The 24,139-nt window shown below is 47.9% G+C and overlaps 1 protein-coding gene across 1 annotated transcript; it reads right to left on the bottom strand.

The window, feature by feature from the left end:
• Positions 1 to 12,603: 12,603 nt before the first annotated feature.
• Positions 12,604 to 23,518, bottom strand: LOC144163993 (neprilysin-2-like). Its single transcript, XM_077694622.1, has 2 exons — positions 23,259 to 23,518; positions 12,604 to 13,325 (listed from the first exon to the last, which is right to left on the bottom strand). Exons 1-2 carry the CDS (start codon positions 23,480 to 23,482, stop codon positions 13,088 to 13,090), a joined length of 462 nt encoding a protein of 153 aa, XP_077550748.1. The 5' UTR covers positions 23,483 to 23,518; the 3' UTR covers positions 12,604 to 13,087.
• Positions 23,519 to 24,139: the final 621 nt, after the last annotated feature.

Here is a 24,139-nt window from a genome sequence, read left to right on the forward strand (position 1 = left end):
CCCACTCAAGAGAAGGAAAGAGTACTGCAGAGCTAATAGCCAAGTCGAGGCGTGAAAAAGTTTGTCCTATATTAGGCCAGAATTATGGCGACGCATTCAATTTCATTCGCGGCTACCATGGGAGACCAGGGAGACGTAGGAAAGACCGGGTACACGGAGTAAGAATATATTGGAGGGAAAACCACCAATGCGACGGGCGTCATCATGCGACCAGATTATGCCACATTGATAACTAAGGCGAACTACGAAATTTCGAACCTGCGGCGGCGAAGTAGGGTGCCATGGTTCATACACGTCTGTACGGCAGCGCTGGCATCGAAGCACCCTACGGCGAGGAATATGACAGCTGCACGTTATTAAATGTCCTGAAAGCAATATAGCTGTTTGTAGCGTTTACGGCAAGGCGTGATTCGCTATGCGCTCGAGCCACGGGGCGGCCTCTGTAGCACCTACCGTGGTCCCGCGTAATTCGCGCCACCAGCGCCAAATCCTCCCATATGACACGTGGCGTCTGAAAAGTGTTGCATTAATCGTTATTGCAACTTGTGGAGAGGTGAGAAAAGAGCTTGTTGACGTCGAGGGCACTGCTGACGTCATTTTTCCGTGGCAGCCGGGCGGGCAGCCGCAACCGACGCTCGCCCAACTTTCGCGCCTGCCGCCGGTCGCTGCCTCATGGGCCACTCGGGAATGCACTAGGCGCGAAAGCTGGGTGAGGGGCGGCCGATCCCTCGGAATAGCCGCGGCCCGTCGTTTGGTATTTGTATGCACTAACGTGTTTAATATTTGAACGAAGATAACATGCAGGTAATAGTGTGTTTTCTGGTGTCGAATTGTTGTCTTTCTCGCAGTGATAACTGTAGCGTTACAAAAACATTATTGTTGATTTTCTTTTATTAGAAATTCATGCAAGGACATTTTTTATTCGAAGGCAGGAAAACGCATGTACTACACTCGTATATTTATATACATTTTATGTACAAACTATTGCACTTTAAGCAAAAATATGACATCTGCAAATTTAGGCATACATCATTGCACAATAGGAAAAACCCGGTACATACGCATTTAGGTACACAATAATTTATTACGAAAGAACTTCGGAAGTTCTTGTCCTTGCACAGATTTTTTCTCCCTCACACCTCGGCGGGAGAAGAGAACTTGACAGTTCTGCTCAATGTATACTTATTTCTTGGGCGCCCCTGGAGACAGTAATGTTCCTTAGACGTTCAAAAAGAAAAGTGTTCCTGTATTGTAAGTCGCATCTACCGAGCTTCCAGATATCGGCTAGGTGCTCACAAACTACCCTCTCTAGCTCGTGTCTGGACAGCGCTTAGTTCTTATCTCATCCTGTCCGATACGGCACAATGGTTCGAACTTTAAAACAATGTAACCGCAAACCAACTCACGATATGATGCCAATGCGCGAGCGCGGCAGTAATGATGATTATCATGTTTGGGGTTTCATGGAGCATGACCGACTATGGGCGAAGAGCGCCAAGAAAAAGTTGTTTTATAAAGACAAAGTGATAGTACGTGTAAAACATTTACTCAAAATATACGTGAAATGACATAAAAGTCAATGAAGATGACCGGTGCAAAGGGCCAGGGTTTCAACATGCATGGTAAGTAATGAGGTGTAAATACTTGACACCGCTAAGGAACCTAAAAGTACGCTTGTGGGTTATTGTAAGGTCGTCCCCTAAAAATCACGATGGGTGTAGTGGAATGTGTCGTCTGCAAAGTTGTGCATAGTGTTTGTGTCGTGTTGTTTCTAGAGCCTTGTATTGTATCAGTATATGGTTTACGGATAGGTCCTCTCCACACCCGCTGCACATGGGTCTTGGAGATACAATGAGCAGGTGCGTGTTTGTTGCATGGGTGTGGCCTATCAGTAGCCCAGCCAAGGCGACTGCCGTGTGTCTGTTGTGTGAGCCAGTTGTGTATCATCCGAAGTGTGGCTTTATTACTTGTAGTTTGTTGTCTGTTTGTTCACTCTACTCTGCCTGCGATTTGTTACTTAGGTGCTCCCGAATTTGTGGCTGAACGTTACTGTGTGGTAGTGTTGTTATGTCTACTGCGTTCCTGAGTGCGGTGGCAGCGGCCGTCTCATGAGTAACCTTATTGCCAGTGACCCCAGCGTGGCCTGGAACCGAGCACAAGACCAGAAAGAGTTTTCGGGCATATATTGACATCATAGTGTTGAGGACCATATTAACAATTCTGTGCTTGCACGGCTTGTGTGATTCCAATGCACGGACAACGCTTAAGGAAGCCGTATATGTGATGGACTTTGGAATTTTGTGTTCAAGAATGTGTTGTGCAATGAGTAAGATGTTAAATACTTCAGCTGAATAAATTGTGGTACATGTGCAAAGTTTGGCCCATGTGCAGCGCAGGACACCATGGTTGCAATTTTTGATGCGTGACCATAAAACTCTGCAAATTGATACGTATACTGCAGGGACAAGAAGTGCTGCAAAATAGCAGTTTGTGGTACCATGGTTTTCTCAATTTTCATGAAAGACAATTGACAAGATACAGGTTGAAGCTGCCTAGGTTGTAAAACATCAGTAAAAGAATATGTATAAAGGTCTATATAGGAGATGTTGAAACCCCAAGCTTCCTGTCTCACCCTAAGTGAGAACGGCAAAGAAACGAACGGGTGATTTACAAACAGTGGTGATGTGGATGAATCTATAAAAACCGGTTAAAAAAGATGGTTATTCAGCGATAAAGTTTTATGTACGTTCGTTGCTCCTCAATTACACTCAACATGCAAAGTTCGGACAGGGCTAGTGCGGAATGCACCCGACACAAGGCGAAACCCCAAGTGCAGCACTGAGTCGAGCATTACTATGCTGTTTTTGTCACCGACCCTTACACCACACTGCCATAGTCCAAATGAGACCCAACCCAAGCAGTATGCAGGCGTAGCAGGAGTTCTTTGTCGGCACCATACGATTGCTGTGACAGGAATCTAAGGATATTCATTGGTTTGGGATATTTATGCTTCTATTGCTTGATTCGAGTAATGAATGTCAATGTGACACCTAAAAACTTATGCTTCTTGTTGACAGGAAGTGATGCGCCATTAAGGGTAATGTGTGGGTCCGGATACACCCCACGCTTCCTGGAGTACACAACGCAAAAGCTTTTTGCAGGATTCAGTTTAATACCATTCTTGTCCGAACATGCGGCAAGTTTCTTGGCCCAAATCTGGACTTGACGTTCGCAGATTGACATGTTACATGATTTAAAAGATATCTGCACGTTGTCTGCGTACATGAAATAAGAACTTGTAGGTGGCAATGCCTTCCCAAGCGAGTTCCTCTTGACTATGAAGACAGTGTAGCTCAACACTCCATCATTAGGGACGCCGTATTCTTGCACGTGAACCATTGAGAGTGCACTACCGACACTACCGACTGCACACGGAAACAGTTTTCTTGTATAGTGAGCAGGGATGTTCACCTCCGTAGAGTCCGACGTGGTAGGGAACTTTTGGTACTGTAAATGTTAGGACAATGGTTGTAGACACATTTCCCAGTCGTCGGCCAGACTAGACTTCAAATAGATCTTGGTCAAAGTTTTTCAGATTTTCTGCTTTGGCGAGTCATGTGGCGACTGCGCAAATGACACCTTTAACTTCGTCGTCGGGAGCCAGCCTATGATGTTGCCGACATGTATTTGGGTCAGTCGGCAGAGGGCTTTAGCTTTTTCTTGAAACGGGGTGCTAATAGTGGCTGTATTTCGCGCTGTGTTTATGTAGAGGCGTAGCTTAGCATCCTGCCACGTGGAGTTGGTGGATTGGAGTAGGGTAATGTAAAGCATGGATGAAGGGATTTCACGTAGCTTTAGTCCATCTTGCGGCCGAAGCACGAGTCTGTAGTCATCTCTGGGCAGTGGGCTGGGCCGCGGGAGAAGTTTTCGTAAGGCTTTCCTGGCCGTCAACTAGCGTTCTGTAGTGTGCCGGTTCACCCAACCAGCGCCTCTCTCTATACAGCCTTGGATAAATAAAGTTTTTACACCACCACCCCCACCACCACCATCCGGCCAGATCGAATCGCCCCTCTGCTTGCAGTCATCAAGTCGTCGGGATGCGTTCCCAAAGTTTCGGCAGCCGAACAGTCACGACTGGAACTACTTCGCCAGGTTCTTGTGAAAGGGTTGAGTCCTGGTCGTCGAAGGACATGGCCTCGGTGGTCACCAGTCCTAGGGTGCTATGTCAAGGGGAAACAAGGAAGCCTCGGAAAGGAAGAGCGGTCTTTGGCGAGACAAAAAAGATTTTATTTTATCCGCGCTTACCGAGCACTTTTGTGCACTTATCTGGACTTAGCGGCACATCCATCCTTATCATTTGGGCTGCCGCGCGAGGGTCAGTGCATGATCCAGCGTTCCCGATGGAGCTGCTCCTACAAGCAATAGCTGTATCTGTATACCTGTATACCACATACCTGGTTACCACATACCACATACCACATACCACATACCTGGATATCTGTATACCACAGATATCCCGCAGCAGAGCTCAAAGATATCACGGACAGCGCCCGATTCCCCGGAGCAGTTGGCCGCGATAAGCTCAACTTTAGTGCTGTGGCCTATGCAGATCATAAAAATTCTTAGTTTTTTTAGTTTTGCCGCCTCTTTTTATTTTTGTGCTGTATAGTGTTTTTCTTGTGCATATATATAATTACGTTGTTTTAGGTGCTTTCGGCTTGTTTGCTTCGGAAAAAAATGCTGACCAATCCATACTGTCAATGTGGTTGCAAAGCCAAGCTGTTAACGACACCCACAACCATTACCCTTGCGACGTCATTTGAATTCACACACGTGGCTCTATAAAGAGTGAAACCAAAGACAAGAAAAATTAACTTAATCACACCCTCTATTCGTTCAAGTAGATACTATTTGCTAAGGTGTAATCAATCATTGCATGATCCAGGAATGGTGGTTGGTTAAGTTGTACGGCTGAAGCACATCAGTGGAAACTTTTTTTATGAAATAAAAAAAGTTCAAACCCAGGGTTAGACGATCTCACTTCTCCTCCATCTCTGCCCCCGCCGAACGTGGGCAACTAGATGAGCGGGACAGCCGGAGGCGGAGAAGCCATTTTAGATGCGAAGCATGTCATGCTCGGGGCTGTGTCCCTCCTTCCCGCGTCGTTGTCCGCCGTCCGCTCCCCCAGTGCGCATGCCTGGCCAGGCACCGCTGATGATGATTGTGGCAGGATGCCCCTGGGGATTGGCCAACCAAAGAATCCATCACAAGATAGCTTCGCGTTCAACCAATGTCGTCATCTTCCCGTAAGAAAACCCCGAGTGCCACACCCCCACTGCGCATGCATGGCCAGGCACCGCTGATCATTATTGTGGCAGGGTGCCCCTAGGGATTGGCCAAGCAAACAATCCATCAAAATATAGCTTCGCGTTCAACAGCCGTCATCACCTTCGCCTAGGAGAACACTGAGTAGTATGCGAGGCATTCCTCCTCTCTTCTCCGGGATTTCACAACGAATTGCAACACCTGCGGCTCCGCACGCGATAATGCGAAGCAGCTTAGGGTTAGAGACGCGACGGTAGCCGCCTCGTACTCCGCGGGGGTCTGCACTGTAGCTCCGGGTATAAATGACGCGCGCGCGCATTCCGCTCCCCTCATTCCCCTCCTGCAGCGCCGCGATCGAACTGAAAACTAATGCGAACTTGAGTCCACCCCATGGATCCTTCGCATTCTACTCAAGGTTACCCTTCCGGAAGATGAATTTTCCTAATATCCCGTTTATTGGTGTGGTCTTGCTTCTATCAGCAGCAGCAGCAGCAGCAGCAGCAGCAGCAGCAGCAGCAGCAGCAGCAGCAGCAGCAGCAGCAGCAGCAGCAGCTTGTGAACGCCATTGCAGGACACAGGCCTCTCCAATAGGTATTCAATTATTCCGGACCTGTGCTAACTCCAACTAATGTATTCCCGCCAACTTCTTGATCCCATCTGCCCATATATCTTTGTACCTCCCCCTGCCACGCCTGCCTTTTTTAGAGATTAAGTCCTTAATGACCAACGGTTATATAGCCTTCGCATTACATGCGCTCCCCCACCCAATTCTTCTTGTTAATTTATATTAATATCTGTTTAACACTCGTTTGTTCCCTGACCCACTCGGCTGTCTTCTTGTCCCTTAACATACACCTATCTTTTTCTATTTCATTTCTCGCTGAGTCATCCTCACTTTCAGTTGAACCCTTTTAGTGAGCCTTAAAGTTTCTGCACCATCAGTCAGTACCGATAAGAGGCAGCTGTTACACACTTCCCTTTTTAAGGATAATGACATCCTGCCATTTATTATCTGCGAATGCCCGCCGAATGAACTCCACCCCATCGTTATCTTTCTTATTATATTTTTCTTATAGTTGGGATAGCGGGTCACTATTCGGCCTAAGTAATTACACTCGCTTACCACCTCCACTACCTACCACCTATCTTAAACCGCTGTGCTGTGCAATACTGAGACTATCGAGCATTACTTTAGTTGTCGGCATATTAATTTCCAGGCCCACGATTCTACTCCGATTCTCCAGTGAGGTAATCATGCCTTTCAATTTCGTCTCACCAGTTAATTAGCACGACGTCGTCATCAAATCTGAGGTGTCGGAGGTCTTCTCCATTTACCATTATGCACCCCTGCTCCCAACCCCTGTTTGGAATATCTTTTGTAAATATGCTGTGAATAACATTGGAGACATTGTGTCTCCTTTTCTGACGCCCTTTCTTGTAGGTATCTGCGGACTCATTGTAGATACCATCTAGTATTCTTACCTAATCGCGTCTAAACCCTGACTCCGCAATGCCTGCATGACTGCTGAAGTGTCGACCGAGCCAAATGCTTTGTCATAATCTTTGAAGGCTTTATATAGGGGTTGAATATAGTCCACACATTTCTCAAACACCTGATTTATCGTGTTAATATGTTCTACTGTTGACGAGCCTTCACTAAACCCTGCTAGTTAGTTTGGTTGACTGAAATCTAAGGTAGCAGAAATTCTGTTACCCATGACTTAGGAGATTCAGTGCTGTACGTGTTCCTCTAAAACCAAAACGAAAGCTCGTTACTTGTTCCTTCCCAATTTTGAAACGAGTTCCGGTTACAAGTTCCTTTATTTCGAAAGGCACGCTCTCCAGCTCCATTTCGAACATTGGAACGTGTCGTTACATTAACGTTAAATTTCCTTTTTAAAAATGATAAAACGGTGTCGAATAATCCTGAGGCGAAATAAACTGAAAAAATTAAAACTCACATAGAACTACGTATATTATACGAATAATACCACTGCCGGCAGCAGATTATCTGCAGATGAGAAGAATCCAAAGAAACGCTCCTTGACGAATTTTTTCAGGTAGCACCAGACAAACTCCAGACCTTTGTAACTGCGCCCCTGATATACAACGTTCATGTGAAAAAAAATGTCTGAATGACCTCAGCTAAACAAATCTAACTCACGGGGGGTCCTCATTCAAGCCTGTTCGGTGAACATACCGGACTCAAGCTTCCCTAAATCGACTTTCTAGCTTTCGCTCTGACTGTTCCAGAACACCAAAGACTTCGGTTTTAATACACAAAAACCAAGCCTCGAGTACATAGTAACTAACACACACAGGGGCCGCTTATTACCCAGGTAAACAAAACCGAAAGATTTGTAAACAAATAATCACGTGATGCACACTCTTACTTTCACTCTCCGGTATTCATCAAAGCACAAGTATAACACAGGTTGAAAGCGCCCGACTAAAGCAACTCTGAACGCTGGCTGTCGACCTTCGGGCGGTCTCATGTATTGTCCACACATCGCGCGACGAAATTAAGCCCAACAATGACGAAATTCCTGTCCTTTGTCGACATGACGCGTGCGATACAGAAGGACCTGGCCCACCCGTCAACCTATTCCCGCCTGATCAGCGATAGACCGAGCTGTGATGAACTGCGCGTGTACTCTGCACCTTCGAGCAGTACAACATCCAGAGACCCATAATTGGTGATCCTTCGAATGACCTGACAGGAAGCGCAACTTCCCCGACAACAACGCACCCGTGCCTCGGGCGCACTAATGCGGTAATTACCCCTGATACGATAGTTTCACAAAGGACTTGCGGCGCCGCTGGGACATAAAAAACTTTTCCCGGGCAGGGAACAATTCTAGCAGCCAGACGCGCATCCTGGCCTTCCGAGACAAACTATGAAAGGTGAAAAGCATTCTCGTGGTTGCGCTATCCACCCGTCGAACACCGTGTGAGCTCAACCGGCATGAAAGCAAGCACACGCGACGGCCCGCTGCTGGGTTACTTTCTGCCTTCGACCTTTGAGGAAGCATGTTCCGGTGGAGGGTTGGCACATTAGCCAGCTTATAGGAAGAGAAACACAGTAGCTACTTGCGGATTTTTGTACTCGAGCCTTGGCGTCAAAACAGCCAAATTCAAGCGGTGTAACGTTTGCGTAAGGAACGCCGTTCCTGCCGTTCCTTCAAAAACCTAGAGAGTTACCGTTACAGTTCCACCAACCCTTAATGAAACGGTGGCGTTCCTCTGTTCCTCCAGAAAGGAACTAGTTCCAGGAACGCCGTTCCGTACAACAATGCTTGTAGGCGACGGACAGTAAGCTGATGCGTTAATTTTTTTTCTTCCTTTAGGTTTCGTTTTTACCATTAGTTTTTCCTTTGATTCAGCCGTCGTTGTATTTTTACTCCTTTAATTTTGCCTTCCATTACTTTACCAACTCCTAGGGCATGCGCAAGCTGCGCACACGGCCCCTACAAGGGCCGTGGGCAGAGCGCACTGTGGCGCGAGAGGTCGCGTTACACTATCACGTCGCATTCAGTGAGGACGCAGGGCGTACAGTTGCAGATGTGCTCAGTGATGAGTGCGCCGTCTTTGTACGTTTCCTACGGCTGGTGCACTCTTTGTACCTTCCCTACACCAATCGATCAGACAACGGGCTCCCACTCCGTATCTCGATTCGTTCCAGGTTCTATTCCTGGCGGTGCCAGTCACATATTTTATTTGTCTGCAGGAGTTTTCTGTTGACACAAACGGTTGCGAAAGATCCCTTGGGAGGTAGAGGTAAAAAGGTTGGCTTTAAAAGCGCTCTTTCTTGTTTCTGCTTTTTGGGGGCTAATTAACCTAAAGGGTCTCGGAAACACCTCCGATGAAGACTTTCACCCTTTCCTTCGAGCCTGGAAGCACTGTAAAAGCTGTGGTTATCGCGAGGTGATAGCGGCAACAAGCGATTATTCGGGCTCAACAGACACGCTTTGTGGATGTTGCGTTGCCTATTCAGCTTAGTGGCACGCACCCGGGATGGCGCCCCAGAACCTATTTCTTGGCTAGGGGGGTACCCCAGGGTTCCATCCTCGGGCCCGTGCTTTTTAATTTGGCAATGACACGAATCGCTCGTCAGCTAAAGACCGATACCACATCACGTTTTGCAATCTACGCCGATGACCTCACGGTGTGGACTGAGGCAGCTGCTATCCGGACGTCGAAAGTATGATTGTTGAACTACAAGCAGCGGCTTCTAGTCTAGCCCCTTCACTTGGGTTAGAGTTGGCTCCTGATAAGACAGAGTTTCTACTCGTTCATGGGCTACATAACCCACCATCTCACTTCCATCATGTTATTTACTGGCCGGAACGCCAATCCAAACCAAGTGCGACCAGGTTCGCATCTTGGGAATCCCATTAAGCAGCCACAACAGTGCCAGACGTTGGATCACTCAACTTAGACGCAACTGGAAACCAATGCTGCATTTGATCTCAAGGATGTCTAATAAGTATGGTGGAGCTAGTCAGGCTGCTTGCCTCGCGCTCACTCGAGCAGTTGCCCTTGGTCGAATTCTGTACGGCGCCCCTGCATATGACCTCCGTCCAGCTCACATGAAGCAACTACAAATTCTTCATCGTGCGTCCCTGCGGACGATCACAGGCCTCCCACGGCACACAAGGATCTGCGCCTTAGAGAAAGCTGCTCCTCTGCCTCCCCTGCCAGAAATTCTTGAAGAGACCCGGAAACACCATCAACTCCGGCGCACGCTCACTATCCAGGGTGCTGCTATTACTGCATGGGACTCTCAAACGCACCCAATCGGACCCATGCCTTCTCCTCCCCCACCCCCTTGGGCTCGAAATACCGTGGTTTCTTCGCAACGGTCGGCTATCCCTCGAGCTAGCGCCGTTCTGCGTCTGCGCGCTCTCCGCCAATGCATGGCACAGAGGCTACCAAACGAGGTTGACATATTTACAGACGCCAGCCTACAAGACAACTCTATCGGTTTGGCTTGGCACTGCGAAGAACGCCCTGATCTTAGCGGCGCCACGACTATGGCTACCATCGCCCCGTCACCTCTCCAAGCCGAGCTCCATGGTCTCCTAGGAGCCCTGGATCACATGACCTACATGGCTCGTGTACCACCACCACCCAGGGTCCGCCTCCTCACTGATTCCTACGCCGCCATCAGAGAATTCAATAGGGCTTACTCTGATCACCCTACCGTTCATCACATCCAGGCCATGGTTAACCTACTGGCCCGAAACGGAACGCAAGTCCGCGTAGCCTGGATTCCGGGGCATGTGACCCAGGGGGTCGGCAATCACGCTGCTCATAATGCAGCGCGGGAGAGCCTTCAGCCTACACCTCCCTTGATTGCTCCCGATCTTGCACCTGATCCAGGTCTACATCCGCGCCCCCAACTGGATCATGCTAAATATTCTCGCCGAAAGCGGCTCGCTGAGAAGACTCCGCAGGGCTACCTGCATGGTGTCCCCACCCTACCCCGTTCCGCAGAAATCTTTGTTAATAAGACAATCGCTAATGCGGCCCTCACAACCTCCACACTGCGGAAATGGTTGCATTTGGACTCTTCAGCCTCCCCGTACTGTCCGCATTGCCAGCAGAATGTTTTTTCAGACCTCAAGCACCTCACCTGGCACTGTGCAGCTTTCGCATCTTCTCGTGATTCTTTGCTCAGAGCTCTGCCCCCCAACTCGTCCCCTGATGATCCCCCGTACGAAGACCCAAATTTTCTGCATGCTCTATGTGTGTTTTTCATTAAGAGTGGCCTGGCAAGGGTAGTGTGAGATGGGGTCTACAATCCCCCTCCCAAAGAAATCACACTCACCAACAAGTCATCTCTAACGATTGAGTGATCCCCTCCCCCTCCTCCCTTCTTCCCCTTCCCCAACTACGGCCATGTGGCCTCCCCCATCTTAATAAATGTCATTCATTCATTCATTCATTCATTCGTTGCGGTTTTCTTCAGTCATGGAATGCATTTATTCCTGCATCTGATTAGAAGCCGGGCAATAGTGCCGATATCGCTGTAATTACGTTATTCGAGAGCTCGAACAACGCCCAGACCAGTGAGGAAGCAAAACTGTTTGGGCGAGTTTCTACGTTATGCGATTGACGAAAACCAGTAATTTCGCCTAAGGTATTTTGTGACGTCCTATTCTAACTATGGGAACACATGCCATTTGCATTCCGAAGGCGTTTCAGATTTATACTGAAGTTGAAAAACGTTCTGCAGGGTTCTTTTAGGTTCTCAAAAGGTTTCTTCAGACGGTCTGCTGATCAGTTGAAACAACCAAAAACAAAGAATAGCACTAGTTTTCTTCATGGTTGCAAAAACTGGCGTAATAAAGGTGAATGAAGCATTTCAGCCCCGATTTTTTTTTATTTCAAGCACAACAGCATTTCCTCTATTCGCAAATTTTAGCGTCCCATAAGACCATGTCAAAATTACTCCTGGAAGTGAGAGGATTAACAGACTTAATAATGAGGCAGTTGTTAGGACATCTCGCAATCAAACACTTTATGTTGAGCAGAGATATCTCTTCTTCATAGTGTCGTAAACTGTATGACCACATGAACCCAAAAACAAAGAAAATTATCTTGGTAGTGCACGTATTTACAGATTGGCAAGCTTGGGAATAAAACTGAGACCCTTGTTTTTTTTTCTAACCTTAATGTCAGAATTTCGTCTTCACTTGTGGCTTGTTTGTAACGTGGAGCTCCAGTAAACTAAAACAACCGTGACATTCATCGGATTAGGCATTTTTGGACAACAATTCTCCAGAGCACTAGCACTTCTGGTTTCGTTCTCTAGGCGCTACAGGAAATTTCATGTGATGGCGTCAATTGAGAGCACTAGGGCAGAAATGGGTAAAAGTAAAATAAAGCACCACAAAATAGTTGCACATGAAAAAGAAACCGGGATAGGCTTTATTGCAAGCCACTTGGCGACATTTTTGTTTCCAACCATAAGCTCGAACACCTTTTCCGAATGGCTTTCTCCCGTCGACAAATGTAGAGATCCCCGTAAAGCGAAGTGGGAAGTGTGAGCAGTGTGTAACTTGTGCAGTGTGTGGATATTTTTCAGGCAACGCCGCATTATCCAGCTCTTCGAATTTCCAGGAGCACGCTTTGCCATGTACCGAGTGCTTTTATTTTCAACGGAAGTTTGAATTCTACAACATCCACGCACTCACGGCTATTGGACTGAAACAAGTTCTCGGCAATTGTATGAATTGCAGAGTGCGAAGCACAGATACCAAATGGTGGAAAACATTTCTTGTGATAAGTGTGTGGTTAAGAACATACAAAGAATTTTTAACGAAGGAAGGGATTTGGATAGATCTTGTGTGTACCAATTATACTCCTGGTTATTTGGTAAAACGCTAGAATATTCTGCCATATGACGAAGCTTACGGTGTTGTTTCTGTGGTGCTGGCCGTTTAAAACAACCATCGCGCTGTCGGCGTTTCAAAAATACCTAATGATTTTAACATGTTTCTGTGGCTACCACAACATATCAGAGAGGTCTATGAAAACAGCTGTCGCTACCGGGAGCTCGTCGCAGAAACTTCAGACGTAGAATTACCAAACAATCATATGAAAATGTATTTAAGCATCATCATATCCAATGAAAATTGTCCTTGAAGTTCGAGGAAGTCACGTCTTTTTTATCTCCCTCTGCAGCACGGAAATAGAGGGCGATTAATTTCGTGCGCATACGCTTCGTCCAAGGCCGAGAGAATCCTAACGCCCGGTACTAGAACTTGCAGACCCGCCCTGGCCGCATAGCCGAGCCGTGGGGACAGCTGAACGCTTTCGCGAAAGGGCGGAAGTTTTTCAGTGGTCCGTTAACGAGCAACGGAGCTGGAGAACGGATTCCGTGGTAGGTGCGCTGGCGCAGGTATTCCTCTTCGTACGCTTCGCATCGGTTCAGGGCAAACTGGTAAAAGAAGAGCTGGTCCGTCTTGAATTCTCCACCACGATTAAAGCGAATCCTGCGAGAAAAAGAGAAAGGAAAAACTGGACTAAGGGCATTATGAAGGTGCACTTACTTTCCCTATGTTCCTTACTTCGGCTTCGTTTTTTTTTTATTGTTACCCACCGCTTCCCATGTTTGAAATCTGTTCCGGTTGTAGTTTTTCTACCAGGCGCCTTGTCTACTTGAACAACACAGAAAAGGCCTCTCTGTCTGCTCTTATGTGGCTTGCATGGTAGTCGTCCGTCGTTTGGAACAGTACAACAGAAAGATGCAGCAAATGAGTCCTCGCCTGTGTTCGATTTACAGCGGTTGCGGATATGTTTACGCGCTTAGCCTACCGGCCACATCGGTGGAGATGATGTATTTTGGTTGTACACACCGTGCCGGCGGTCCAAAAGAAGGTGCTTCACCCAACACTCAAAGTTGGTGCGCAATGCGTGAGCAGACCCCGAGAACGCTGAACGTGGCTTGTACATCCAAAATGGCGAGCGGACTTGGTGGAGCGCAGGCATAATGTTCTTCGCGTCGGCTGATGGCGAAGCGGTTGCGATTGTTTGTCAAGATGGCACTAACCACATTGCGAAGCCGAAAAGCGCGGGTTGTGTTCCTGGTAGCGGCGGGTGCTGGCTTTTCTGATGGAGGCGAAAAGAAAAAAATGCTTGTGTGTTCGAAATTTCGACTCCAGTATGACCCGCCTCGTCGCCTGAGTACGTCGGCGCGTAATACCTTATAATCAATCAATCAGCGACCACGTTGCTCGTATGCCCGTGAAACGATCCGTTTGAACTCCTTCCCTATATTTAATGTGATTTCACGCTGTCGAAAGGAAAGCTTTGGTCTGGCCATACAGTGTCTTACTATAAACACTAGAAAGGAATTTGGCGCTAGCGTCTATACCACTGACATCAAGGCCGCCCGTGTCGTCTTGGCCCTCCATTATACCATGCGCTCGCATAGCTTCGATTGAAACATTTTATTGGCCATATAGTCGAGCACAGTGCCACAAAAACGCAAAGGATGGTGTGTTATTATATAGGTGGAAAATAAAACACACTGTTCTATACTTAAGGAAAAAGGATGCAGAGCGTATTTTTGCCGGAATGGTTGTGCCTACTATTCTGCAGACTAAGCTGCTAGTTAGCAACAATCTTAATATTTTGGGGTAACCTTATTACAGACTCTTATTTTATGAGGATTACTATTATATATATATGTTGCTTCAAGAGCTTGGAAATGTTTTGAGCCTGCCTGTGGAAGCTTCACCTTCGTGGCAAAGCGGTGCACCGACCACCAGGAAAACCTGTTTCTGAGCCAGTTGGTTCGTAATTGAAAAGTAAAAGGAAAACCTGACGTTAAACAATCGTGAACCAAGACAAGATAGGACTGATGCAGGCGCCCGTATCTGTTGCATCTGCTCTTCGTCCAAATACGTTTCTTTTTCTTCGCCAGCTACAACATTCGCGGCGGCTTATTACCCTCTCAGTCATACATTCATTCGACTATGGCCTGAACGACGTTAGGTGAGATAAAACGCTGCCTGCTCTTTCACCAAACACCCAGTTGCACGGCTCGCGCCTACAACACAACAGGCTACCTCGTGGACGTGTTAATGCATAGTAAAGAAAGCAAACCCAAGAACCACATAAGAATCCAACTGTCTTGACGAGCCTAAGCCAGAAGTGGGGGTCTTGCCATAACTCCCCCACGACGACATGGATTCCCATGGGCAGTTTCCTCTGAAGAACTTACTAGGAAACTCTATTTGTCTGGCAATTTTTAACAGCGGAGTTGTTGGAGGTCCAACGTTTCAGGTTCCGAGCCAGCGGTTCCTAGAATCACCGATTGTCACCCGTTTCCTTAAATTAGGGTACACTGTCAGAAGATATGGAGAGTCGACTTAAGAGAGCCAACAAACCCCACCGAATCCACAGGGCACAGGTGACAAAGGGGGTGGCCGTCTGATGTGCGGCTTTCGCCGACCAGAGCGGCAAGAATGAGCAAGAGCCTTGAACGGAAAACAGCACAAAGACTTATATTCAGACAGGCAAGTTACACACACAAGCACGAGGTAACGGATCGATAATGACAGACAACTTAGATGGAATTCAAATACAAGAAACAGTCCAAAATTAGACAAAAAGATACAACCAGGAGCGCTAACAAATGACTATTACGAATCGGAGCAGTTAACTAAATGAAAACGAACGGTTCGATGCTTATGAGAGACAGAGTCCCAGCATATTCACCGACCGGGCCGGACGATGCACCGCTGTCGGAGGCGATTCAGCTACCTGGGAAGCGTGGCTTCGCTGTAGGCCAGGCCGTCCGAGACGATCACGGTGATTCGAGGCCCGGGAGTACGTTGGAGTCCTCCAGGGCGCGGGTCGCCGATGGTGTGATGCACAAACTGACAGGTGCCGTTGTCACATCACGACTGCCAAACGTAGCTGGTTTGCTGAGGCGCGGCTTCTCTTTTTATAACCGTGCCGGCGCGGAGAGGGAGAGCACAACACACAACGCGCCCGCCGCCGTCAGTGAATAACATCCCTCTTTCCCCTTCCAGAATCATCGACGCTCTTTAGCACTGGCAAGGCCACGGGCACCTCCTAGAAAGTACTGGAAGCTTCGACGACACCGGAGTGGCGGAGGATTTATTTTTGTTGTTTTCTTGCCGGCGAGCCGGCGAATGATCGTGTTACCGCCTCTTCGTTCGCGAAAGTTCCAGCCTTGTCTCGGGGCGAATAGAACCGAACTAAATGAATCGGAGGACTGAAGAAGAGTTAGGCGCTGTACAATAAAATGAAAATTTTAAACGATACTTTTAGACGTCGTACACTCGAGTTTGTGACACCGATAGATGGAGCAGTGTTCTCTCAGGGTAGCGTTCCTGGAGTGGGGAGGGAGCTTTCCTCCGCTGATGTTTAGCGTCCGACTGCTTTGTGCGAACCGCAGAATGTGCGCGGCGACAGCTCTGCGGTTCGCCCGTCGCCGATTGAGCCGACAGAAGAGGAACACAGCTCCGCTGTTTCAGAAGATTTCACTCTGCTTGGAACTCCTCATTACAGATATGTGGGTTACATATTTGTTTGCGCCTGTATATAGTCGGGTACAAGTTAAGAACGGTAAAGAAGATGATGATGATTATGATTGCTATTGCTTAACAAAATGAACTGATATACCTGATTTATACTCTTGGTTTAATAGTAGCACTGCTTAGGGCAGGAACAAAAAACTTCATAGGCACAAAATACTTTTTTTCCTGTTACAGGTGGTAACTGTCCTAGGCAAAATTACCCTCTCTGCTTTTCGTCCACCAGTATTCTTATCTTCTTTTTGTCTCCTCGACAGCCTTGCAGTTAACTTCCTCATTGCTACTCTTAAATCCTTGGGCTTCTGGAAGCCGAATATTTCCCTCATGTAGATTTGAATGGATACTCTCGCATTCTAACACTATGTGCCGTATAGTCTGTTTCTTTTCCGCAGACCACGGATACCCCGTCATCACGATTACCCCAACTGAAGTTGCCGCTGTGCCTCATGACCGCAGCTGGATGTCACTCTGCGCGGCGGACGTAGTGCGTTACTGGGACGATTTTGAACGTGGCACGAGCTGTTTCCTTGATTTTTCGGACCTAATAGGCGTATAAACAACTGCAGCGACGACAAATAATTCACCACCGCCAATAACTGCCACTCCCCGATGTTTTGTCGGGTGTCCCCCTGGGTGCATATCTATCCACTCTCCTCTTCTGTATCTACATAAATGACCTTCCAAGTAACATAATAACAAAATTAAGGCTTTTTGCGCATGACTGCGTTGTTAATTCGGCCATCCACAGCCCGGAAGAGGCCGAAAACCTCCAGCAAGATCTTAATACCAATTCATCTTGGTGCGAATCCTCACTCATGCCTCTAAATCTATCTAAATGCAGGCTATTGTCATTCACAAGCCAAAAGTGCCTTTCTTCTTACCCTTACATAATTAGTTCTGTTCCTGTCGACGGGAACTCAACTTACAAATATCTCGGTGTTCACATGAACTCCTCCCTCTCCTGAACTAAACATGTGGAAACAATCTGCGCAGACGCCTCACCGCCTCTGGGCTACTTACGTAGGAACTTAAAATCGGCATCTCCGGATAGAAAAAAAACTAGCTTATCTTACATTCATCAGAACCAAACTTGAATACGTTTCTTCCATTTCGAACCCTCCACAAGCCAACCTTACAAACAAATTAGAAGCTGTCCAGAACTGAGCTGCCCGCTTCCATGTAATCAATATTCTAACAACACTAGCGTGAGTGCCCTTAAACACTTATCTCTCCCTTCGCTTGCTTCGCGTCGAACCATGTCCTGTCTTTGCTTACTCCATTGTTTCTTTATCACCCACGACTGATGCACCCTTTGCTAAAACCTCCACCAAGAACGGCATCCAGCCTAAACCACAGCCCCCCAATAGCGCGCTGGTCGCACTTCAGCTATGAATAACTCCTTTTTTCCACATTCTATCATACTTTGGAACACGTTGCCTAACGAAATTGCTGCCTGTTCAAACCGCTCAACCTTTCGCGAAAAACTAAATCACTACATACAGTAATTCCTTTCCCTATTTTATCGCACGCCAATCACCTCCACTCCGCCCTCCAAAATTATGTACTCCGTAAATTATCCTTCTGTTGCTCCATCTACTAAACGAATGCATATGTGTTTGTCCTGCTGCCCTAGCTCTTCTTTTATGGTATATGCTCGTCCTTGTGTATGCTTACTTTGTCTTTGAGCTCGCCTCTGTGTACCCTGTGCGCAGATTTATTTTTGTTTGTTTGTTTTCTTTTGAAAATTTGTTGCCATTTTTGCTGTTCCTTGCATGTTCACTATGTGCTTTATTCAAGCTGTTATTATTGCCCCCCCCCTTATGTAATGTTTTCGGGCTTTTAAGGTGACATTACATGAAATGAAATGAGAAAAGGCAGACAATATCACGCGTTAATACCAATCTCCTCTCAAAACGCGTTCGCCCAATGACATCTGGGTTATTCCCTTAGGCGAACTGATACCGTACATGAGCTACTGCCGTTCTTAAAGGAGCCATGAAGACAAAATACAAGTTTGTTTTATTTAAAAGATTTCGTGTTTTATAGCACCCCCACCGCTTGTCCGGATAGAAATGATGCTTTGTTTACTGAGAAAGTAATCAATTTAAGGTCTAATTTTGATTTTCTTGCTAAATGATGTGTTTCCGTGGTCGGCGATGATATCACAGGAACTGACCGCTGTGCAGCCGATTCTGAAGCCTTGTTTACCGGTAATGAACGTAGACGGCACCATCATACCGTTCAAAGCCATTTTCTACCTTGGGATTATTTTTGACCGTATATAAACCTGGTTTGTTTTTGTTCAGGGAGGAAATAATCGTGTCGTGAAACATAGTGCTCGCTCGACAAACATGGTCACGTAAGCCACCCTTCTTGCATCCATCGGCCAGTGTCGTCTGAGTCAATCCCAAAGCCCCGCAGTCCTGTGCAGCTAAACCAAGCATAGTGCGTGCAGTACCCACAGCAGTACGCATCAGTAATACAATGTTTACGTGTGGTTTCGTAACTTCCACTGTTTGGTCTACCATTCTTACTGATATAAAAAGAATGTGCGCTACATTTAAGCGCAAATAGCTCGTTCGGTAAGCTGATAAGCTCGGCCTAATTTGCGTTTGCTTTTGCCTGTCTCCGCCAATCGCAGAGCTGGCTGGTATGACATCACAGGTTATGTTGCGGGAAGTGAGCTAGTCGTTCGCAGGACCATTCCGTTTTCCTAATTATATCGGTTATTCGATAGAAGTTTACGTTAACAATGGTGTCATGTTGATGTTAACGAAGCCATCTTTTTAATGAACCAATCTTGTGTTTTGTCTTCACGGCTTCTTTAACTTGTTCCCGAGTATAATATCATAGATACCTAGCTATCTCAGGGAAGTGCAAGCCAAGTGACTGGTGTCGAAGGCGGTTGCAAACAGGGCCTCTCAAAACCTCAAATAACATCATAAATTTACCTCACCCCGCGCGACCTCTCTTTCCGCACGTGATGCAACGGGTTTGCCGGCTCAAGACGAAATATTGCCGGCGCCCATGAGCGAAATCAATTTGTGCTTTCTCGCCGCCCAAAAGAAGAAGTTAGAGGGGCCGGTTACAATTCCAGAGTGAGGCATTTTCCAGTACCCGAAATTTTTCATTTCTAAGAATGTGCTCAATTACCCAGGATTTTTCTCTGCCAACCTGGTGCTGCGGCCCAACATTAGGCGTATTCGAAACATGTACTGCGAAGCAGGAGTAGGTCAACCTCTGTAACACCTATGTAGAAACGGCGATAACATACAAGTCGAATGCCCAGTGGTTACGCATATTCAACAACCTACATTGTTGGACACGCACAAACCAAGGCCCCGCTGTAGCGTATCCGGACTTGCAGGAGGTTGTTAAATTTCAATATTAGTTAGCAATTCAGGAGCATGACAATGGTATTATTGTACTGCCAATTGTTATATGAAGTTTGTGGTTTTGTGGGGAGAATTGTTTTTTTAGGTCCCTTAAAGGGGCCCTGAAAGGCATTTTGAGCACACTAAATGAACTAGCGCAACCGTTAGATTGGGTCGTCAACGTCCTCTGTGCCAAGTATTACTCTTGTACGCGCAGCGGAAAGCTCACACTTTTGTTGCAAAGTTTGTCGTTTTTTTCTCACCCTTCCCTTCGTGTTTTTGGGCGCCGCCATCTTCACATGTCTACATCATCGATTCCCAGATGTTCGTCATGAGCTAGACATCCTGCTATTGGGCGGCTTTTTCACGCACTTCCGGCAAAGAGATGAGTCGTCTGCTCAGCGTCGGCTAGCCGGCTGATCTGCCAGCGGAGTGCTTGGGCATTTTACGACAAACGAAACAAGTGTAAAACAAACGCTTAACCGTTTGTATTGAATGCAACACGGCCATAACACGACATGGATATTCTGTTACCTGAGTACGTTCCATAAAGAAAGCGTTGAAGCCCCGTGGCACTTCTTTCGTGCAATCGCAGAGAACGCCCTGAGCCGAATGCCCGGGTTTGACGCATACATTTTATTCAACTTCAAACAATCCAGAGATGCGTTTCTAACGAACACAACGTCACAACATGCGTTGAAAGTCTTAACCACAATTGACAGAGGATGGGTTGCATCCTGCCCGTCGTAAATTCGGTACTCACCTCGCGTGCGGTTTGCGGGGACGAACAGCAAGTCACTTAACTCTGGCGCACAAGCCGATGGCTTTTAGCCACGCACACTGCACATACCCCATGCGAGGTTGAGTCGTACGTCGCACGAGAAAGATAATCCAGACCATAGGAAGCACTATCCACCCGCAGAAGCACAACGTCGCATTTCATCGCGAAACAAAGGCGCCCACAACACATACACCATCGCCTCCTGTAATGCCAAACGCATCTCGCACTTCCCAATGGGAGTGAGTGGTACGCCTGCAGTGCCCACATGTCGCGAAGTGGGGCCCCAAGCTGAACCGGGATCACGCAACCGTAACTGACTTCTGGAGCGGTTTGTGCCTTGTTGCCAAGGCAACCGATGTTTGAGATTGTCAAAGAAATGGCGCTCGCTCCAGCGCTAGAAAGCTCAGAGCCGCGACGGAGCATGTTTTGCCAACGTTGCCGCTCACCACCACGCGTCGCCCCAAGCTGAACTGGTCACATGATTGAAGCGTTTTGTGCACGGGTTCTGTATCGATTTAATATGACTTCTTCACATGCCACCAGCAGGAATTACCACCGCCGCAAAATAAGACCCGGCACCCGCGGGGCCACATCTGATACGGCGCTTTTTGGATAAACAGTGCGCGGTGCATCAAGGGAACGAGCGCACGACCCTCCCAGGCCTCTCAAGCTTGGACGTTCCTTGGTTTCCCTATAGGCGGCGTAAAAATCGACACCAACCTACAGCGGCAGTTTTCCTAATCAAGTCCACCAGACGGCGCAACCGAGAGGTTACTTTTGGTAGAGAATACAAAACATTCATTCCGTGACTCAGAGAGCCAACAAAGTTCGCTTACAATGCGTTGTTTAAAAAGATTATTAACAAGTTCCGCATCAAACTTCTGTTGAGCAAAATGTACGCAACTTTTTACTAACAGCCGACTGGTGCACCACCTCGCTTGTGAATTCGCAACCACAAAGCCAAGCTAAGCCAAGCTGGATTGCGGTTAACTTATTCTCTGTGGTCTTGTCAAATCTAGTTTTCTTGAGTATTTCTGCGCTGTGAATATGCAGTAAGTGTAATACGTGCCACCGGGAAGGCTCAGCGACCCGCGTGAGCCTGTTGGAGCCCGTGTTAGCGGGGCCGCTGTACCGCCGCATCGACTTGTTGTGATGGCGCATCTAGGCCTATAGCCAGGCTGCGACTCCTCTTGCTATTGGCATCACTCTTCGTTTTACGGACTCGCCTCGGTCCAGACCTCGCCAAACGTACGTGTTGCTCCTCACGACGGATGCGCCCGTCTGAGCGTGCTCGCCACTCCAAGTCTGTCTCGCGCGCTGTGCACGGAGTTGGTTCCCACCACCTCGCTGAAGCATCGCCCCAAGGTATGCCGCCACATGTGCGCACCCCTTCCTGGCCGCCCGACAGTCACGTTGTGCCTCTTGCTCGCTGGAGACATTGCGATCAATCCCGGCCCCAAGCGCACGTCGTCACGTCCTACTTGCAGCCGCTGCGAAAAGGTTGTGCATGACAACGTCGCCGCTCTCCAATGTGATGGATGCGGAAGGTGGGCACATCGCACGTGCGAACTGATGACGCTCGCTGTATACCGCCGCCTTTCATCGTCGACTGAGTGCTGGTTGTGTGCCCTTCGTTCGAAATCTTAGCGCAAGTGAACGAGTTGTTATGGCAAAAAATAAAAAAGTCACGAAAGCGACTGCCCCTGTAAACTTGCAGATGTCAATAAACGATTTGTTCTCACTTGCTGCTCACTGTGGTCTGTGCCAGTCGAGGCCATCTGGTCACCTGGCGAAACATCACTTCACTAGCGCGGAGCAAGTAAACACGCGGCCAGCCAGCAACCAGCAGGAGCAGCGAGCCGGCGGCTGCCGTGCGAGAGCAGCCATGTTATTAAGGAGCTCAAGCGGCCTGTGCAAAAAGCATCCGCCATGTTTACAAAGCCTTGTTTCAGCGGCACCAAGCGGGCTCCCACCGTAGTTCACGACGCCGCCGCTACGATTTTTCTGGCACTACAGGCAAAGCTAGACCTTTGCTTCTCTAAAATCCTCCCTGTTCTGTGACCCTCCTTGTGCGGCTGCGAGTTCGCCGCCGATAAAAAGTCATGTGCCGCCAGCAACGTACACCGCGAAACGGCAAGGCCAGGCCGCCGCATACATGCGGCCAGATTTTTCGTTCGCTTTTCTAGCCTTGAGCGGAGTGCATGATTCATGGTGTCAACAAAGCTTGTCCGTAGCAGACGACAATAGCGGAAGTACGTCACCTCTGCGGAGCGCAGCATCATGGGAGGCAAGGCTCGCGCGCCGTCAAGAGCGGAGAGTAAGTCGAAAGGAGGAGGAAACGCGGAGCGACGATAATGCGCGGTTTTTGATTTACGATTTCTCAGCTAATACTCATCGCTTTAACAAAATTCTTGCGGGAGGAGATTGCAAATACATTGCTTTATTTGGGCACATGTACATCCATGCATCGGCGGAAGGTATTTCAGGACCCCTTTAAAGGAACTTTTCGAGGGCTTTTCTCCTTTCACTGCAGTCATGAACCGCTGCGTCACATCTTGACCTAAAAGCGAGAACGTTTCTTTCATTGTTCTGATTGCCCGAAATTTCCTTCTCGACTATGTACTCCTAAGCGAGAAATGCTTTAAAAAAGCGAACGAGAACAAGAACTCAACTGCGAGCCAGAAAGGGTGGATGGCCACGTACCGCTGGCTGTTGTTCGCGGCGAGGCGTCGGAAGACGTGAAGCACGCCTCGGAGGGAGAGCAGGTCGAGCACGTCCTCCCGGGAGGCTGAGTCGCTGGACGGCCGCGCGCCGTGCAGAACTCTCCGAATGCAGTCGTGCAGCTCATCAAGGCGAAGCCGCCACGCCTTGTCGTGGTGCGAGGCGAGCTGGGAAAACAGCGCTGCTACTAGGCGAGCCAGGTCCATTCCCAACGTCGGTGTGTGGTGCACGAAGAAGGCGGCGCCGTCGAATCTGCACCAATGCCATTCTTACTTCAACTGACTTATTGCCAGAGACCAAAAGAAAATCATTTGTTGGTACGTGCATTACAAATCCCGACCAGTACAACTTCCTTGGGGACGTAAGGTCGGAAAGCAGGGGAGGTACTCGAGTTGTTAGCTTTGCTTACCCGCTTTTTGGAGTGGTTAAGAAGGCAAAATACGACCGTTCTCCCTTGAAACGAACTCGCCGTTGGTTGATCTGCCACCAAAACCGGAGGTCTACTACGGTTTGCAAAAAAAAAAAAATCATTTTTATAAATGCGCTTCCACTCGAAAATATACCAAAGATTGGTCACGTTTCACGACAGCTTAAAAATTATCTCCTGACAAACCCGCCTTGGCTTGATGTAAAATCACGGCCAAGCGGTTTTATCTGAAAAAAATAGCGACTAGCGTATTAAGGCAGAATAAAAACGGGAACCAAGAGTTAAGTGTTATCTCTGGCTTATTCCATGACGCGTCACAGAACCGCCACTTAGTACAAATGCAACCATACGTCGTCGTACTCGCTCGTGAGGACCACCCTTTGTTGTCATTTGTGCTCAAACTCACGAGTGAGTACGATGATGAGCGCGTACACAA

Source organism: Haemaphysalis longicornis, unplaced genomic scaffold, assembly GCF_048455015.1.
Source record: "Haemaphysalis longicornis isolate Haplotype H1 unplaced genomic scaffold, Haemaphysalis longicornis Haplotype H1 scaffold_13, whole genome shotgun sequence".
Taxonomy (NCBI): domain Eukaryota; kingdom Metazoa; phylum Arthropoda; class Arachnida; order Ixodida; family Ixodidae; genus Haemaphysalis; species Haemaphysalis longicornis.

Excerpts from the sequence above, each read along its gene's own strand:
- LOC144163993 (XM_077694622.1), bottom strand. The coding sequence starts at position 23,482 with ATGGACCTGGCTCGCCTAGTAGCAGCGCTGTTTTCCCAGCTCGCCTCG. Across the intron at positions 13,326-23,258 it reads GCCGCGAACAACAGCCAGCG|GATTCGCTTTAATCGTGGTG; the intron begins GTACGTGGCCAT and ends TTTTTCTCGCAG.